This window comes from Sapajus apella, unplaced genomic scaffold (assembly GCF_009761245.1).
Source record: "Sapajus apella isolate SASKATOON/1434 unplaced genomic scaffold, GSC_monkey_1.0 scaffold68, whole genome shotgun sequence".
In the NCBI taxonomy this organism is placed as follows: Eukaryota; Metazoa; Chordata; class Mammalia; order Primates; family Cebidae; genus Sapajus; species Sapajus apella.
Genome location: NW_022437008.1, coordinates 4,358,326 through 4,377,648, shown reverse-complemented (window position 1 = coordinate 4,377,648; position 19,323 = coordinate 4,358,326). Strand labels below are relative to the sequence as shown.

General features: G+C 39.9%; 2 protein-coding genes across 9 annotated transcripts in view; both read left to right on the top strand.

Annotated features, from left to right (window-relative positions):
- ZNF571 (zinc finger protein 571) overlaps nt 1-5,699 on the top strand; it is a 30,529-nt gene extending 24,830 nt beyond the window's left edge. For 7 of the 8 annotated variants that reach the window (XM_032249379.1, XM_032249375.1, XM_032249376.1 and 4 more), the window contains one exon: nt 3,668-5,694. In XM_032249379.1, coding sequence (XP_032105270.1) covers nt 3,668-5,361 — 1,694 coding nt within the window. In that variant the 3' untranslated portion in view covers nt 5,362-5,694. Of the gene's footprint in view, nt 1-3,667 lie in introns of all 8 variants that reach the window. The other variant, XM_032249380.1, reaches the window with a different exon arrangement.
- Nucleotides 1-19,323, top strand: part of ZNF793 (zinc finger protein 793) — a 53,832-nt gene that overhangs the window by 9,580 nt on the left and 24,929 nt on the right. The window lies entirely within an intron of this gene.

Here is a 19,323-nt window from a genome sequence, read left to right as displayed (position 1 = left end):
TGTAGTGAGTACAGTGGCTGTCTTAACAGAAGGCAAATTACTGGAACAGCATTGCTAGGAGCTTGGGATTGGAGACAGCTTCTCAGGAAATGTAAAGGTACATAAAGTTTCTGGTGAGCACTGAAAGAATGAAAAACAGATAAGGAGACTGAGGGTAGAGAGAAGAGGGAAGAGCATTCCTAGCAGAGGTAACAGTGTACTGAAGGCCACAGGAGGGTGGAGCTTGTTGTATATGAGGTATTAAGAGAAGGCCTTTGCAGCTGGAGCCTCGTGAGGCAAAGGTGCCACAGGGAGTTGGAGAGGCTGACTGGAGCCAGGCCAGGCAAAACCTGCTAGAAGTTATTAATATGACCTAGTAGATTATAAGCAACACTTGTTACTATTTTTAATAAAACAGGAGAGAAAATAAAATATGAATATATTTATCTTTGCTATATAATAGCAAAGATAATTTTATGACATACTTGTTTTATGTTTGAGTGTATTTACTCGGTCATAATATACATTTCTTACTATGAGGTTACAGTCAAAAGAAGTTTGAAAAATAGTGCGGAAGAGTTTAGATTTTATCCCCCAATTTTTTGCAGGCTATTGAAGAATCTTAAGACAGTGACATAATGTGATTTTCATATTTACTATTCCATTCTGTCTGCCAAATGGAGATTAAAACAAAGAGTCTCATAACATTACTGAGTAGGTTTTTGTTGTGGTTCAGGATGCTTTGGGGCCAGGCACAGTGGCTCATGCCTGTAATCCCAACACTTTGGGCAGCTGAGGTGGGTGGATCACTTGAGACCAGGAGTTGGAGACCAGCCTGGCCAACATGCCGAAGCCCTCATCTCTACTAAAAATATAAAAATGAGCCATGGTGGCACACACCTGTGATCCCAGCTACTTGGGAGGCTGAGGCAGAATTGCTTGAATCTTGCAGGTGGAGGTTGTATTGAGCTGAGATCAATGACACTGTACTCCAGCCTGGATGATAGAGTGAGACTCTATCTCCAAAAAAAAATGCTTTGGGCTTCCTGAGTGTCAGCAGAGGTATTGGTGCTAAATTAACAGGTTCAAGGCCTACTTAGGAGATATATTCAGTAGGACTTGATGGGGTCAAGTATAAAAGAAACTTCCTAAAATGACTCCACCTTTTCAGACTCCATTTCGTTGTCTTCACTCATCACCCCTTTTGCAGTTTTTTTTTTTTTTACCTTATAGTTTTTCATTAATGACAATAAAAAGAGCTACTACTTAATTGAATACATTTTTATATGTACCCCTCATTCTGGGCACAGTTCTGAGACTTTGGTATTCCAATCTTCACCTTTTCTTCATTCCTCTAGATTTCTGTTTAGCACCTTCCTATGTTCTTATAGTGCCTCCTAACCCAGAATCATATTAGATTTATATTTTTTCCCATTTTTATTAGGCCACTAGCACATAGGTAGCTGTTTTGGGTTCCAGTTGAATTTATTTGATTCCTTATAGTGTTCCCTTAATCACCATAAACCCATTGATTTCTTTCAAAGTGTTTTATAAATCATATTGTTCTTCTATAAAAGAAACAAAATAAAAGCAGGATCTATCTTGTTCCAAGATATTTTGCTGACATGAACTGGTGTTAAACTGAGCTGTGCTGTGTATATGGCAGGGTGGGGGTGGGGGGTAGTTGCTTTTGTTTTTACAATTTCTTTTTGCTTTTCAGCAAAAGCATGTTTTCTCAAGTTTCTGAGGCTTATTTCTAAAAGACAGTTTAAATTTGAACTTACTGATTTGTATTTTTCTTCCCATTACCACTCTCTGTTATTCTCCAGCCTATACACAGTGGTCAGAGAGCCTGTGCCTGCTGATCCAGTTACATCAGATAGAGTTTCTCCACATTTGTAAAGTACACTTGTTCCCCAACTTCTTTCTTCAGAATAACATAACATCTTTATTGTGTAAACTTGTCACTATTTCTAGGACATTTTGAGGTACTTCTTTGTGAAATAAAAGAACATTTGGTCTTAAGTAGAAAATATTGGAAAGTAAGACCTAAAAAACTATATGAAAGGAACAAAACATTGTATGTATACTGTGCTCTGTGATATAGCTATATAATAAAACAGAAATTTTCCCCCCATACATGTAGAACTTGAGGAGAAGAAAGATCAACAGATAAATAAATGAAATTTTAGAATTGCAAACATTCAAACAAGAATTAGGAATAAATCATAGGTATAGAAAATACATGGCATGGACCTAATTAAAGTGATCCAGGACAGTCTTTCTGAGCAGCTAACATTTAAGCTAGGATATTTCAGAAGCAAAGGAGGTGGCCACTTAGCATTCTTGGCAGACGGAATGGCATATAGAAAACCTAAAATGGGAATTTGACATGTTCTCAGGCCAATAAGATTAGAGCATTGTTCCCGAAGATAGTAGTGGCTCAAAATGAGACTTAAAAGGTAATTTTGAAGAAATTAGAGAAATTTAAGAAAGAATTGGATCATAAAGGGGCTTGTAGGCCATGGATAGGAGTTTGGATTTTGTTCTAAGTACAAGGGTAAACCACTGAAAGATTATTAGCTCTGTTCTCAAACTTTGTGTTGTATGAGAGGCATCTAAGGAGATTTGTGAATGAAGGAACATTTACATTTAAAAATTGACAAATATTGAATGCCAACAATGTGCAGGAATGACATTAGGCACTAGAGATAAAGCAGTATATGAAACAAAGTCCTTGCTTTGATTAAGCATGGGACAGACAGACAGTAGTCAGACTTTCGAAATGGTATATCCATTAGTGAAAAATGCAATACAGGTACAGTTATGTGTTGTATGTTTTGATAATGTGGCAGCTGAGCAGAAAACTGTATGAGGGAATAAGCCATACGTATATCTAGAGGAAGGGCATTCTAAAGACAAAACTGTAAACACAGAGGCATATGCTTGACCTGACACTTTTTAACACCAAGGGGGCCATATGACCAGAGCCAAATGAATACTTAGGGGAGTGGTAGGTGATGATATAGAAAAGTGGCCATGTTAGGAAATGCCACGTCAAGAAAAGTGGCCAAGGGCAAGCTTGTATAGGGTCTTGTGAGCCATATTAAGGACTTTGGATTTTATCCTGAGATGGCAAACCATTGGAAGGTTTTTAGCAGGGGAATGATGTGATATAAACTACATTTTAAGAGAATTCCTTTGGCTGCTCTGTGAAGAATAAGATTACAGAAGCAAGGATGAAAGTAGGGAAACCAGCTAAGAGGTTATGACAGTGAGAGATAGGTGACTTGGCCTAGGATGGTGGCAGTGGAGGTGATCAGATTCTTAATAAATGTTGATAGGAGAGCCAATAGGATTTGTTGATAGATTGTATGTCCAGCTAGACATCTGTTTCTTTTCAAGAGGGTGTTTTTATTCTATTTTATAAGCTTCCTGGCTGTTTCTAAGCCGTTCCAAAGTTTGAGAACCACTGACTTAACCTATTTTTCTAATTGCCTTCTTTCCTGTAAGCTCTCCTTGTTCTTTATTCTTTCCTTGTGCCTTTAAAGAAAAATGGCACAAAATATTTTTGTACTGTTTAAGCCATTCTATTCTTATGAGAATTGTTTTTATCTATCATTTTTTACCATAGAATTATTTCTCCTTGTAAACAAAAGCAGGAATTTGCTTCCTTGTTATTCTGCAGACTTGGAATCCAGTCGTGAGATTAACAAGTTATCTTCAGAAAAGGAAATTTATGAAATGGAATCACTCCAGTGGGAGAATATGGGGAAGTTTATCAACCATCACGTTCAATACAATGGTCCTGGAGACAATATGGAGTGCAAAGACAACTTAGGGGGTCAAGAAGGAAGTCAGGAAGGACTTTACATGTATGTCAAAATTACCTGTGAAGAAAAGGCCACTGAAAGCCATTCAACCTCTTCTACTTTTCACCAGATAATTCCTACCAAGGAAAAATTGCACAAATGTAAGGAATGTAGACAAGATTTTTGCTACCTGTCATGCCTTATTCAACATGAGAAAAATCATAATACAGAAAAACGCTCTAAAGTCAGGAAGCATAGGAATACCTGCAGCAAAAAGCCAAGCTATAGTCAACATCAGATAATTCAGACTGGTGAGAAACCTTATGAGTGTATGGAATGTGGAAAGGCCTTTGGTCGTAGTTCTGATCTCATTCAACATCAGAAAATTCATACTAATGAAAAACCTTATCAGTGTAAAGCATGTGGGAAAGCTTTTATTCGTGGTTCACAGCTCACTGAACATCAGAGAGTTCATACAGGAGAGAAACCATATGAATGTAAGAAATGTGGAAAAGCCTTTAGCTACTGTTCACAATATACGCTTCATCAGAGAGTTCATAGTGGTGAAAAACCTTATGAATGTAAAGAATGTGGGAAGGCCTTTATTCTTGGGTCTCAACTTACTTACCATCAAAGAATTCATAGTGGTGAGAAACCCTATGAGTGTAAGGAATGTGGAAAGGCCTTTATTCTTGGTTCACACCTTACATATCATCAGAGAGTTCATACTGGTGAAAAGCCTTATATATGTAAAGAATGTGGGAAAGCCTTTTTATGTGCCTCCCAACTGAATGAACATCAGAGAATTCATACAGGTGAGAAGCCCTATGAATGTAAAGAATGCGGAAAGGCCTTTTTTCGTGGCTCACAACTTACTTACCACCTGAGAGTTCATTCAGGTGAGAGACCCTATAAGTGCAAAGAATGTGGGAAAGCTTTTATTTCTAATTCTAATCTTACTCAACATCAAAGAATTCATACGGGAGAGAAGCCCTACAAATGTAAGGAATGTGGAAAGGCCTTTATTTGTAGCAAACAACTTAGTGAACATCAGAGAATTCATACAGGTGAGAAACCCTTTGAATGTAAGGAATGTGGAAAGGCTTTTATTCGTGTTGCATATCTTACTCAACATGAGAAAATTCATGGTGAGAAACATTATGAATGTAAGGAATGTGGGAAGACCTTTGTTCGTACTACACAACTTACATATCATCAAAGAATTCATACAGGTGAAAAGCCCTACAAATGTAAGGAATGTAACAAGGCCTTTATTTATGGCTCACAGCTTAGTGAACATCAGAGAATTCATAGAGGTGAAAAACCTTATGAATGTAAACAATGTGGGAAGGCTTTTATTCGTGGTTCACACCTTACTGAACATCTGAGAACTCATACTGGAGAGAAACCCTATGAATGTAAGGAATGTGGGAAAGCCTTTAGTCGTGGTTCAGAACTTACTCTGCATCAAAGGATCCATACTGGTGAGAAACCCTATACATGTGTCCAGTGTGGCAAAGACTTTAGACGTCCTTCACAACTTACTCAACATATAAAGCTTCATAATTGAGAAAGCCTGGAATGTGATTAAATATAAGAAGGTCTTCATCATCAATATTATATCTATATGAATGTAGGACATCCTTTTGCTTCTGCTTAGAATCGACTCATTCTTAGAAGGCCTATATTAACCTGGATGCAGAATGACTTCAGAAACCCCTTAGATAATTTACATTTGTATAACCCTAGAATATAAAGCTGAATTATATCCTTTATCAAGGATCATCTCCATTTCACCATATCCTAGCTGAAATCAGATACATTTCTTAATTTCATTTGTAAAATACTGTAATTTTATTATAATGATGAAATTATAAATAATTAAATACATATAATTCCCTTTGGGTAATATCTGATATTTATTATTAAAATGATTACCATTATCATTACATACTGTTAGAGAACTCAAATGGTGGGAATATTTTATGAGTACAATAAAAAAATGCAAGCATTCTCTTATCATGTATCCCTTTTTGAACAACAGATAGTTTATTTTAGAACAAGACCTTTAGAGTGTAGTAAAGATATGAAGGACTTCAGAGCACATCAGTTTTGCAGCATCAGATAATCCATACCAGAAAGAAACTTGCAGAAATTGCTTTAGGGCTATTGATGTCTTTTGTTGTTTTGTTTTTTAAGAAAGTGAAGGAGAGATTATTTTTCTACAGCAAATTCTGAAAGCAAAAGTTTTTGACCCAGATTTTCTTGTTAGTTTAAGGGAAAAAGAACTTAACAACAAAATGATGGTCAAGGTAGTTATATATATAAAATATTAATATGTCTTAATATATAATACATCGTAATATATACATGTATATATGTATGTGTGTTTGTGTGTGTGTATAAAATATGTATTTGCCTTAAATGGAAATAAAAACAAAATTTACCAACTACATTTTTTCCTCATTTGAATCTAACCTATTTCTGTACACTGAATAGTAAATTTTTAGAGACCCAGATCTCAGAGCCTACATTTCGTTTATTTATTGTTTGTGTGTGACAGTGTCTCCCTCTCCTTGTTCAGGCTAGAGTACAGTGACACAATTACACCTCACTGCAGCCTTGACCTCCTGGGCTTAAGCGATCCTCCAACTTCAGCCTGCTGAGTAGCTGTCACCATAGCTGTTCACCACCATGCCAATCTCCTTTTTTTTTTTAATCTTTTTTTTTTTATTGTAATTTAGGTTCTGGGGTACATGTGCCGATCATGCAGGATTGTTGCATAGGTACACACATGGCAAGGTGGTTTGCTGCCTTCATCCCCCGTCACCTACATCTGGTATTTCTCCCCTCATTATCCCTTCCCACCCTTCCCACCCCTGCTGTGTCTCCCCTAGCCCTCCTCTACTGACCACAGCCTGGCTCCTTTTTAAAAAAAATTTTTTTAGAGATGGGGTCTCCCTATGTTTCCCCATCTGATCTTGAACTCCTAGGCTCAAGCAGTCCATCTGCCTCAGCCTCCTGAAATGTTGGGATTACAAGTGTGAATCACCACATCTGGCCCCATTATTTTATTTTTTTTTAATTATTTTTATTTGGCCCCATTATTTTAAATAGGAAAAATACTATGTTTTCAGTTCATTAAAAAATCCTAACCAATTTTAATTTGAATTCAACTTAAACCACCTAAATGACTTCCGTCAGGGCTTCTGAATAATGTAAAACATTCAAAAGCCAGTTAACAGTTAATTACCAGATATATGTGTGCATGCAGTGATTTTGAAAAACATAATGTATGAATTATATTTTCCCTCTATACTTCAATAGATACTGTATTGACAATAAATGTAATGTATTAGCACGTAATGGACACAAATTCAGTAAGATAAAAACAGCTTTAAATAATTTAAATGTACTAATTAGAATGTTGTTGAATGAGGGCTGATGATGAGAAATCGATGATGATCAGAAGAGATTAATGGTGTTCAGTGAGTGAAGATGAGTGAGAATAATATACTGGAGCAGCCATCAATGCCTACAGTTCTTCTATGTCTGATCCCAAGCAAATGATGCACAGTATTCTCGGAACTCAAGACCTCAAAATTGAGTTACTGTGTACAAAGCTGTTCATAGAAAAACAAATGTTCCCAAGAAATACTTACCTTTTTTATATGCAGTGCTGTTATCTAATACATTATCTTTGTCTGTTTGGGTTTTTTTTGGTTTGTTTTTGAGACAGAGTTTTGCTCTTGTTGCCCAAGCTGCAGTGTAATGGCATGATTTCAGCTCAACGCAACCTCTGCCTCCTGGGTTCAAGTGATTCTCCTGTCTCAGCCTCCTGAGTAGCTGGGATTACAGTTGCACACCATCACACCTGGCTAATTTTTGTATTTTTAGTAGAGACAGGGTTTCACCATGTTGGCCAGGCTGGTCTTGAACTCCTCACCTCAAGTAATCCACCTACCTCAGCCTCCAAAAGTGCTGGGGTTACAGGTGTGAGCCACTGCACCCGGCTAAATGATTTCTTAAAAAACCACCTTTGTTGTATCGCACTCATCTGTTAAAACTTTGTTGTTTGTTTGTTTGTTTGTTTGTTTGTTTATTTATTTGAGACGGAGCTTCACTCATGTTACCCAGGCTGGAGTGCAATGGCGCGATCTCGGCTCATCGCAACCTCCGCCTCCTGGGTTCAGGCAATTCTTCTGCCTCAGCCTCCTGAGTAGCTGGGGTTACAGGCACGCACTACCATGCCCAGCTAATTTTTTGTATTTTTAGTAGAGACGGGGTTTCACCATGTTGACCAGGATGGTCTCGATCTCTTGACCTCGCGATCCACCCGCCTCGGCCTCCCAAAGTGCTGGGATTACAGGCTTGAGCCACCGCGCCCAGCCCTGTTTATTTTTTGACGTTTTCTTCTGTGCTCAAGTATGGGTCTTATTTCAGTCTGGTAACAGTATACTATAGTAGGATAACTGCAAATATATCTGTCACTTTAATTTGTTTTAATTTTAAAACTTAAACATATCCAAAAATAAAAGAGGACAGTGTACCCATAACCTCTATAATAATCACCCTGTTTTTGCCTTTCTTGTTTTATCTCCCAATAAGTTTCCACTGGGATATTTTAAAGACAACCAATATGCTATATACCATTTCCCCCCTACATATTTTTAGTATGTATCTTGAACTGATAAGTCAGCCTTTCGCAATAATAGTTGGTTTGAGTCCAGATTTAAATGAGGTCTGTACATTACATTTTGTTGGTATTTGTCTTCTGCACCTTGCTTTTCTTTTTCTAAATGCCTGCAGAATTACACGTAGCAATCTAGTAACAGCAATGCCATGGTATACCCATTCCCCATAAGCTGAGTATTCAGGTTGAGTTTTCTATTTCTGCAAACTAGTGCAATAAATACCTTTATGTGCTTATTCTTGTATTTTGTTTATATACTGCCAAGTCAAAAGTATGCATGCATTTTAAATTTTAATAGATTATGACCAGTTACTTTTCAAAATGTTAATTTATATATATATATATATATATATATATTTTTTTTTTTTTTTTTTTTGGGACGGAGTTTCACTCATGTTACCCAGGCTGGAGTGCAATGGTGCGATCTCGGCTCACTGCAACCTCCGCCTCCTGGGTTCAGGCAATTCTCCTGCCTCAGCCTCCTGAGTAGCTGGGATTACAGGCACACACCACCATGCCCAGCTAATGTTTTGTATTTTTAGTAGAGACGGGGTTTCACCATGTTGACCAGGATGGTCTCGATCTCTTGACCTCGTGATCCACCCGCCTCGGCCTCCCACAGTGCTGGGATTACAGGCTTGAGCCACCGTGCCCGGCTAATTTATATTCTTACCAGTAATGTGTAAGAGTGTTTCTTTCCAGTGACATCACCAGTGTCAAAAAACATGACCTTCTGTTGGAGCCAGATGTAATAATTGGTTTGTGTAAGGACTGTGATCCCTGATAGAAGAGAATCATTTGGGCCAGGTGTGGTGGCTCATGCCTGTATTCCCTGCATTTTGATTCCTAAGGCAGTCACTGGAGCCCAGGAGTTCAAGACCAGCCTTGGCAACATTGTGAAAAACTATTTCTACAAACAATACAAAACTTAGCTAGGTGTGGTGGTGCATGCCTGAAGTCTCAGCTACTTGGGAGACTGAGGTGGGAGGATCAGCTGAGCTTGGGGAGGTCAAGGCTGCAGTGAGCTGTGATCATGCATTACAGCCTGGGTGCCAGGGTGAGACTCTGTCAAAAAAAAAAAAAAAATGAAGTTGTGCAATAATCACACAAACTTTCTACTTGGAGACACATTCTGGATAATGATAAAGCTTGTCCCAAACAGAAGAATGTATATTCTGTGGATTTGGGGTGGAGAGTTCTGTAAATGTCTATTAGGTTTACTTGGTCCAGGTCTGAATTCAAGTCCTGGTTATCCTTCTTAGTTTTCTGTGTCATTGATCTGTCTAATATTGACAATGGGGTGTTAGAGTCTCCCACTCTTATTGTGTGGGAGTCTAAGTCTCTTTGTAAGTCATTAAGAACTTGCCTAGGCCGGGCACGGTGGCTCAAGCCTGTAATCCCAGCACTTGGGGAGGCCAAGGTGGGTGGATCACAAGGTCAAGAGATCGAGACCATCCTGGTCAACATGGTGAAACCCCATCTCTACTAAAAATACAAAAAATTAGCTGGGCATGGTGGTGCGTGCCTGTAATCCCAGCTACTCAGGAGGCTGAGGCAGGAGAATTGCCTGAACCCAGGAGGCGGAGGTTGCGGTGAGCCGAGATCGCGCCATGGCACTCCAGCCTGGGTAACAAGAGCAAAACTCCCTCTCAAAAAAAAAAAAAAAAAAAAAGAACTTGCCTTATGTATCTGGGTGCTCCTGTATTGGGTGCAAATATATTTGGGATCATTAGCTCTTCTTGTTGCACTGATCCTTTTACCATTATGTAATGTCCATATTTGTCTCTTTTGATCTTTGTTGATTTAAAGTCTATTTTATCAGAGACAAGAATTGCAACTCCTGCTTTTTTTTTTGCTCTCCATTTGCTTGGTAAACCTTCCTCCATCCCTTTATTTTGAGCCTTTGTATATCCTTGCATATGAGATGGGTTTCCTGGATACAGCACAGCGATGGGCTTTGGCTTTTTATCAAATTTGCCAGTCTGTGTCTTTTGATTGGGGCATTTAGCCCATTTACATTTGGGGTTAATACTGTTATGTGTGGATTTGATCCTGCCATTTTGATGCTAGCTGGCTGTTTTGCCCATTAGTTAATGCAGTTACTTCATTGTGTTGATGCCGTTTACCATTTGGTATGTTTTTGGAGCGGCTGGTACTGGTTGTTCCTTTCTATGTTTAGTGCCTCTTTCAGGAGCTCTTGTAAAGCAGGCCTGGTGGTGATGAAATCTCCGAGTACTTGCTTGTTTGCAAAGGATTTTATTTTGCCTTCACTTATGAAGCTTAGTTTGGCTGGATATGAAATTCTGGGTTGAAAGTTATTTTCTTTAAGGATGTTGAGTATTCGCCCCCGCTCTCTTCTGGTTTGTAGGGTTTCTGCTGAGAGATCTGCTGTGATTCCCTTTGTGGGTAACCCAACCTTTCTCTCTGGCTGTCCTTAGCATTTTCTCCTTCATTTCAACCCTGGTGAATCTGACGATTATGTGCCTTGGTGTTGTTCTTCTTGAGGAATATCTTTGTGGTGTTCTCTGTACTTCCTGGACTTGAATATTGGCCTGCCTTGCTAGGTTAGGGAAGTTTTCCTGAAGAGTATTTTCCAGCTTGGATTAATTCTCTCCATCACATTCAGGTACACCTATCAAATGTAGATTAGGTCTTTTCACATAGTCTCATATTTCTTGGAGACTTTGTTCATTCCTTTTTACACTTTTTTCTCTAATCTTGCCTTCTTGTTTTATTTCATTGTGTTGATCTTTGACCTCTGATATCCTTTCTTCTGCTTGGTCAATTCAGCTGTTGAAACCTGTGCATGGTTCGTGAAGTTCTCATGTTGTGTTTTTCAGCTCCATCAATTCACTTATATTCTTCTCTAAATTGTCTATTCTCATTAGCAATTCATCAAATCTTTTTTCAAGGTTCTTAGTTTCTTTGCATTGGGTTAGTACATGTTCTTTTAGCTCACAGAAGTTTCTTCTTACCCACCTTCTGAAGCCTGATTCTGTCAATTCATCACACTCATTCTCCATCCAGCCTTGTTTCCTTGCTGGCAAGGAGTTGTGATCCCTTGTAGGAGGAGAGGTGTTCTTGTTTCGGGTGTTTTCATCCTTTTTGCACTGGTTTCTTTCCATCTTCGTGGACTTATCCACCTGTTGTCTTTGTAGTTTTTGACTTTCAGATTGGGTCTCTGAGTGGACGTACAGTTTGTTGATGATGAAGTTATTTCTTTCTGTTTCTTAGTTTTCCTTCTAACAGTCTGGCCCCTCTGCTGTAGGACTGCTGAGGTCCACTCCAGGCTCTGCTTGCCTGGGGATCACCTGCAGTGGCTGCAGAATAGTAAGGTTGCTGCCATTTTCTTCTTCTGCTATCTTTGTCCCAGAAAAATACCTGCCAGATGTCAGTCTGAGCTCACCTTTATGAGGTGACTCTTTGGATATATGGGGGTCAGGGAGCTGCTTCCGGAGACAGTCTGTCTTTTATTGGAGCTCAAGTGCTGAGCTGTGAGCGCCATTGTTCATTCAGAGCTGCTGGGCAGGTAACGTTTAAGTCTGCTGCAGCAGAACTCATAAACCCCTTTTAAAATTTTTTTTCTCCAGGTGCTCTGTCCCTGGGAGTTAGGGCTTTATTTATGAGTTTCTGTTGTGCCGCTGTGTTTTTTCAGGGCTACCCTGCCCAGCGATGAGGCAGCCTTGTCACTGTCTGCCTGCAGAGGCTTTGCTGAGCTGCTGTGGGCTCCACCCAGCTGCCGTGTGAATTTCCCTGCAGTCCTGTTTATACGGGTGTAGTTAGAACTGCCTTGGCAATGGCGGCCCACTTGTATAATGGTGGACTCTGTAATGGCAGGCTGCCTCAGCAATGGCAAACTACCTCCATAGTGGTGGACTGGCTCGGTAATGGCAGACGCCCCTCCCCGACAGAGCTGGACCATCCCGGGTTGAGCTGTGCTTGCTGTGAAACTCTCAATCCAGAGGCTGGGACTAGCCAAGCCTGATAACCTGGCTCCCTGTCTCAGAGCCCCCCCTTTTTTTGCAGTTGAACGGTCGACTCTGTCTACCAGGTGTTCCAGTCGCCTGTTGAAAAGGTGCTGGGATCTGTGTGATTTCCCGTGCGGCGACCCACTGTGCCTGCGCCGGCTGAAACAGCTGTACTGAGATTTGTGGCGCTTTTTTGCCCACGAATCTCCTGGCCTGGCTCCCTGTTTCAGTCCCCTTTTTAATCAGTTAAATGGGCGACTCTGTCTGCCAGGAGCTCCAATCGCCAGTTAAAACGGTGCCTGGACCCACGTATTTTGTACGGATAACAGCCACACAGACGAAAACAGCTGCACCAGCCAAAGCAGCCGTGCTCGCGACCCATGGGGCTCCTCCATCTGGGAATCTCCTGGTCTGTGGGCAATAAAAATCCGTCTGGAAATATGGGGTCCACTCACCCTCCGCACTTTCGCTGGTAGCTGCAATACTGAGGTACTCCTAATCAGCCATTTTGGATCCCTCCCACTTAACTGTTTTCTTTGCTGTGCAGAACCTTTTCAGCTTGTTATAATCTCATTTGCCTATTTCTGCTTTTGTCACCTGAGCTTTTGAGGTCTTACCCAAACACTTTTTGCCCAGACCAATGTGCTCAGCCCTTCTCTAATGTTTTCTTCTAGTAGTTTATAGTATTGGGTCTGCCATTTAAGTCTTTAATCCATTTTGAATTTATTTTTATGGTGAGAGACAGGGGTCTAGTCTCATTCTTATGTATATGCATATTCAGTTTTCCAACACCATTTGTTGAAGAGAGTGTACTTTCTTCAATGTATGTTCTTGGCACCTTTATTGAAATGAGTTGGCACTAATTTTGCAGATTTATTTCTGGGTTCTCTATTCAGTTCCATCAGTCTATATGTCTGTTTTTATGCCAGTATCATGATCTTTTGCTTATCTTAGCTTTGTAGTGTATTTTGAAGTCAGGTAGCATGACACCTCCAGGTTTGTTCTTTTTGCTCAGGATTTCTTCGGCTATTCAGGGTCTTTTGTGGTTCGATAATGAATTGTATAATTCTTTTTAATATTTCTGTGAAAATGGCATTTATATTTTTATAAGTATTGCATTTAATTTGTAGATGTCTTTGAGTAGTATGGACATTTTAATAATATTAATTCTGGCCGGGCACAGTGGCTCATGCCTGTAATCCCAGCACTTTGGGATGCCAAGGCGGGTGGATCATGAGGTCAAGAGATCGAGACCATACTAGCCAACATGGTGAAATCCTGTCTCTACTAAAAATACAAAAATTAATTGGGCATGGTTGCGCATGCCTGTAGTCCCAGCTACTTGGGAGGCTGAGGCAGAAGAACTGCTTGAACGCAGGAGGGGGAGGTTTCAGTGAGCTGAGATTGTGCCACTGCACTCCAGCCTGGCGCCTGGCCACAGAGCAAGACTCTGTCTCAAAAAAAAAAAAAAAAGAAAGAAAAAAATATATTATTAATTCTTTGAATCCACAGCCATGGAATATCCTTTCATTTTTTTTTGGTGTTCCCTTCAGTTTCTTTCATGAGTGTTTTTTAGTTTTTATTGTGGAGATTTTTCTCCTCTTTGGTTAGGTTTATTCCTAGGTATTTCATTTTCCTTTTAGCCATTGTAACTGGAATTGACTTCCTGATTTCTATTTTAGATTGCTTGCTGTTGGCATAGATAAATGCTATTGATTTTTGTGTGTTCATTGTGTATCCTGCAATTTTACTATTTATCAGTTCTAAGAGGTTTTTGGTGGAATCTTTAGGTTTTTCTAAATATAAGATCATATCATCTGCAAACAAGGACAATTTTATAACTTGCTTTCTAATATGGGTACACTTTATTTCATTCTCTTGCTTAATTGTCCTGGGTAGGACTTCTAGTATTATGTTGAATAAAAGTGGTAAAAATGGACTGGGTGTGGTGGCTTATGACTGTAATCCCAGCACTTTGGGAGGCCAAGGTGGGCAGATCACCTGAGGTTGGGAGTTTGAGACTAGCCTGACCAACATGGAGAAACTCCGTCTCTACTAAAAAATACACAGTTAGCCATGTGTGGTGGCACATGCCTGTAATCCCAGCTACTCGGGAGACTGAGGCAGAAGAATCACTTGAACGGGGGAGTTGGAAGTTGCAGTGAGCTGAGATCATGACATTGCACTCTAGGCTGGGCGACAAGAGCAAAACTCCATCTTAAAAAAAAAAAGTGGTAAAAATGGCATATTTTCTTGTTCCAGTCCCTGGAGGAAAGGCTTTCATGTTTTTCCTGTTCGGTATAATAACTTTGGGATTATTAGGAAGCTCCTCCCTTCTTTGAGGGGTCACCTTTTCAAAAATAAGTGGACCACACCACCACCTAACCACAAAACTCTCCTGAGGAACTCCTTTAGACTGACAAGAGGTGCAGAAAGAGGTTAAAGAAGGTGCCTGTAACTCCTTTTTCTCCTTTCCCTAATGATAACACCTAACTGACCAGAGTCCATGCATGCAGAAGAGGAGAGTAATTTGGGGATGGTATTGTTAACTAAAACTGCAGACTTTATGTAAAATTCACCACTCTTGCACAAATGTCTAGGATCTACATGGCTATTGGGATTGATTTCTCCTGCATGAACCTCCAGCGTTTCCTTTCAAAGAGAAGCCTCAGACATCCACACCTGAATGACTGAAAATATCAACAAGAAGCAGGATGGCAGAGTGAGGGAGAGGGCTTGTCCACCACATTCCAGAGAAGTGGAAGTTAAAGCAGTAGATAAAAATTAAATCCCTCTTCTCTTCCCTATTGCCTCATTAATAACCTTTAGATTGAGATACTGTGTAATCTTAGCTATAGCACAGTGCATTTTTTTTTTTTTTTTTTTTTTTTGGGATGGAGTCTCAGTCTGTCACCAGGCTGTATTGCAGTGGCACAATGTTGGCTCACTGCAACCTCAAGCGATTCTCCTGTCTCAGCCTCCTGAATAGCTGGGATTATAGGTGTGCACCACCGTGCCCAGCTAATTTTTGTATTTTTAGTAGAGATAGGGTTTCGCCATGTTGGTCAGGCTGGTCTTGAACTCCTGACCTCATGATCTGCCTGCCTCAGCTTCCCAAAATAAGGCCTCCCACGTCCTTCTCTTCTTGTCTTCCGTATCTGTGATGGAGCTTTATTCATGTGTGTATATTCCTCTGTGTCTGTTTCTTATGAACAAATAAGGTTTTGCAATTAAAGAATGACTGAGGTCAGCTATGGTGGCTCATGCCTGTAATCCCAGCACTTTGGGAGGCCAAGGCAGGTGGATCACTCTAGAGTTTGAAACCAGCCCCACCAAATGGGAAAAACCCCACACCTTTAAAAAAAAAAAAAAAAAAAAAAAAAATTAGCTGGGCATGATGGTAGGTGCCTATAATCCCAGCTACTTGAGAGGCTGAGACAGGGGAATTGCTTGATCCTGGCAGGTGGAAGTTGCAGTGAACTGAGATTGCCACCACACTCCAGCCTTGGCAACAGAGCAATAGTCTGTCTCAAAAAAAAAAAAAAAAAAGATGTATCTAACCATGGCCATCCTTGGCCTTCTAATTCATGTTATCTGTTATTTCATCTGTTCTTTCCTTTTTATTCTTTTTTTTTTTTTTTAAGGGTTTTACCATGTTGCCCAGGCTGGCCTCAAACTCCTGGCCTCAAACAATCTGCCCCCTTCAGCCTCCCAAAGTGCTAGGATTATAGGCATGAGCACTGTGTCTAGCCCCTTTTTATTCTTGAGTGATATCCAGTTCCTCTTTCACAGTATGTGACTTCCTCAGAGCACTAAATCTTCTGGCTTCCACTGATTTCCATTCAGAGTCCTTTTTTTTTTTTTTTAACTTTGCAAGCTTCTAAGTCTTTGTTTTTGGTTGCAGCAGATTTCTTCTCATTATCTTAGCTATAATTTCCTTTTCATTAGCCTTTTTACGGATGTGTTTCTTTCTCTTTTTTTTTGAGATGGAAGTTTCGCTCCCGTCGCCCAGGCTGGAGTGCAATGGCACGATCTCGGCTCACTGCAACCTCCGCCTCTGGATTCAAGCGATTCTCCTCCCTCAGGCTCCCGAGAGGTTGGGATTACAGGTGTGCGCCTAATTTTTGTATTTTTAGTAGAGATGGGATTTCACCATGTTGGCCAGGCTGATCTTGATCTCCTGACCTCGTGATCCACCTGCCTTGGCCTTCCAAAGTGCTGGGATTATGGGCATGAATCACCATGCCCGTCACAGACCTGTTTCTTGAAAGTATGCCCTTGTCAGTTAAAAAAGATAACAAAGAGCCCAAGAGTTTGAGACCAGTCTGGGCAACATAGTAAGACTCCATCTCTACAAATAAATAAAATTAGCCAGGCATGTTGGGACATGCTTGTAGTCCCAGTCACTTGGGAGGCTGAGGTGGGAGGATCACTTGAGCTCAACAGGTTGAGACTGCAGTAAAGCCAAGATGGTGCCATTGTACTCCAGCTTAAGTGACAGAGCAAGACCCTGACTCAAAAAGAAAAGAAAAAAGTAATCTGTAATGAGGATGTTAGGAGCGATTATAAAATCATAACTAATCATGGTCACATGAAATACAAAAATAAAAATATGTTATTTTCATTTGCCAAAAAAGTGTGCCTTCTTTTCATCTACCACTTTTCTAATCTTCTAATATTTTCTCTACTTTCTGAACTTCTTTTAATTTCAGAACCCTGATTTAATAAACATAAGACTTAATTACTATATATCTTGTGCCCATACTAGCTTTTTTCTCATTTTCTTCTCAAACTCTTACTACAAAATTCATGTCCTCCTTTCCACTTGGTTAACTTTTTGTTTCCTGTGTGTAATCTGATCTTCACATCTATTGTCCTTTATTTTAGTTATTTGAAAGTAATGAAAATTGTCATTTGGAGTTGATTTTTTTTTTTTTTTTGACAGAGTTTCACTCTGTCACCCAGGCTGGAGTGCAGTGGTGCGAGCTCACTGCAACCTCTGCCTCCTGGGTTCAAACGATTCTTACGCCTCAGCTTCCTGAGTAGCTGAGACTACAGGCACACACCACCACACCTGGCTAATTTTTGTATTTTTAGTAGAGATGGGGTTTTACCATGTTGCCCAGGCTGCTCTTGAACTCCCGACCTCAGTGACCCGCCCACCTCAGCCTCCTAAAGTGCTGGGATTATAGGCATAAACCACCATGCCTGGCCCATTTTTTGTTTCTATAATAGTTTCAGTCTTCAGCCAAAACTCAAATTTTCTATATATTTTTATATACCAGGTTTAGTTACTTTTTACAAGTACCATATACTTTAAATCAGTTTTATTGTGGTATGACTTATGTAGTTTAAAATAAAATAGGCTGGGCAGGGTGGCTCACTCCTGTAATCCCAGTACTTTAGGAGGCCAAGGCAGGTGGATTACAATGTCAAGATATAGAGACCATCCTGTCCAACATGGTGAAGCCCCATCTGTACTAAAAATACAAAAATTAGCTGGGCGTGCTGCTGCACACCTGTAGTCTGGGCTACTTGAGAGGCTGAGGCAGGAGAATCGCTTGAACCCAGAAGTTGGAGGTTGCAGTGAACCTAGATCACGCCACTGCACTCCAGTTTGGCAACAGAGTGAGACTCCATCTCTAAATAAATAAATAAATAACACCAATCTTAAGGAATATTTGATGAGTTTGGACAAACAGAACTGGAAGTAGAATATGTCCATAAGACAAACCTCAAACATGAGAATGGGCAGAAACTGGAAAGGCTTTCAGAAACTGTTACTGAAAGCAAAAACAGCCTTGAAGAAATTTTCTTTTTCACGGTGTTAGTTTATTTAATAACTGACAATTTGATTATTATCACCATTTTAAAGATGAGAAAATTATAGCATAAAAAATTCAAGTAAATGCCCCATGACACCACCCCTTTAACCCTGTTTCTTATTTCCTGGACCCTTGCCATATGCATGGAACTTAAGAGTAGCATCTGGCTGGTTTTAAACTCACATTAAGGAAGCTGCAATCTGGAGGTCAGGAAGTTTCAGAAAATTGTTGCTGGTGACTGATGAGTTCACTTAGATGCCTATATCTGCTGGTCTATATATCACTTCACTGCTATTAAAAAAAAAAAAAAAAAGGCATCTACCTCCCTTCTTTATCTAAATCTTATTTACCATATCTTTTGCAGTAACCAGATTCTTTAGATGACATGTAGCAAATAGTCTAGGAAGTAAAATTCTTAGGTTTCCAGTCCCTGAAACACAGGTAAGAGCACAAAAAGAGGTAGAAATTAGTGCTGATTAGAAATAAACAATATCAACCACCACTTATAGAGGATACAGTGGGAAATAAACCCCATAATCTAAACAAAAGCAACTACTACAGCTCCTATAAAGACTTTGGAGGGGAGGCAGGTTTTATGGGAAATTAGTGGTGACATGGTATGTACTGACAGTAGATAACAAGGGCTAGCTGTCAATGTAATGTATATTCATATTTCTTGAAGACTCACAGTTGTGGGCTAAGAGAAGTAGAATGAGGGCCTTGCACCCAAACCAAAGCAACATCCCTAGTTCAAAGCTACTCTGTTAGATGAATCTGCTTATACTATCTGTTGTATCTATTTGATCTCATTCATGTGGTTCTGTTCTCTTGCATGCTGGATATCTGTGACAACTTGCTGGTCCTTGTTCCTGCAATATTACTTGTGGAGGCTCCTTGAGGCAGAAGGTGCCTCCAGAGTGGATTTTCATTTACCCTTTCCAGGTATCACCAGCCCAGTCCATCTCAAATTCAATTCATAATGTGAAATTCCTTAATTTACTCTGGTTATAAATCCACAACTTCCCATACCTGGTGAAATATGAAAA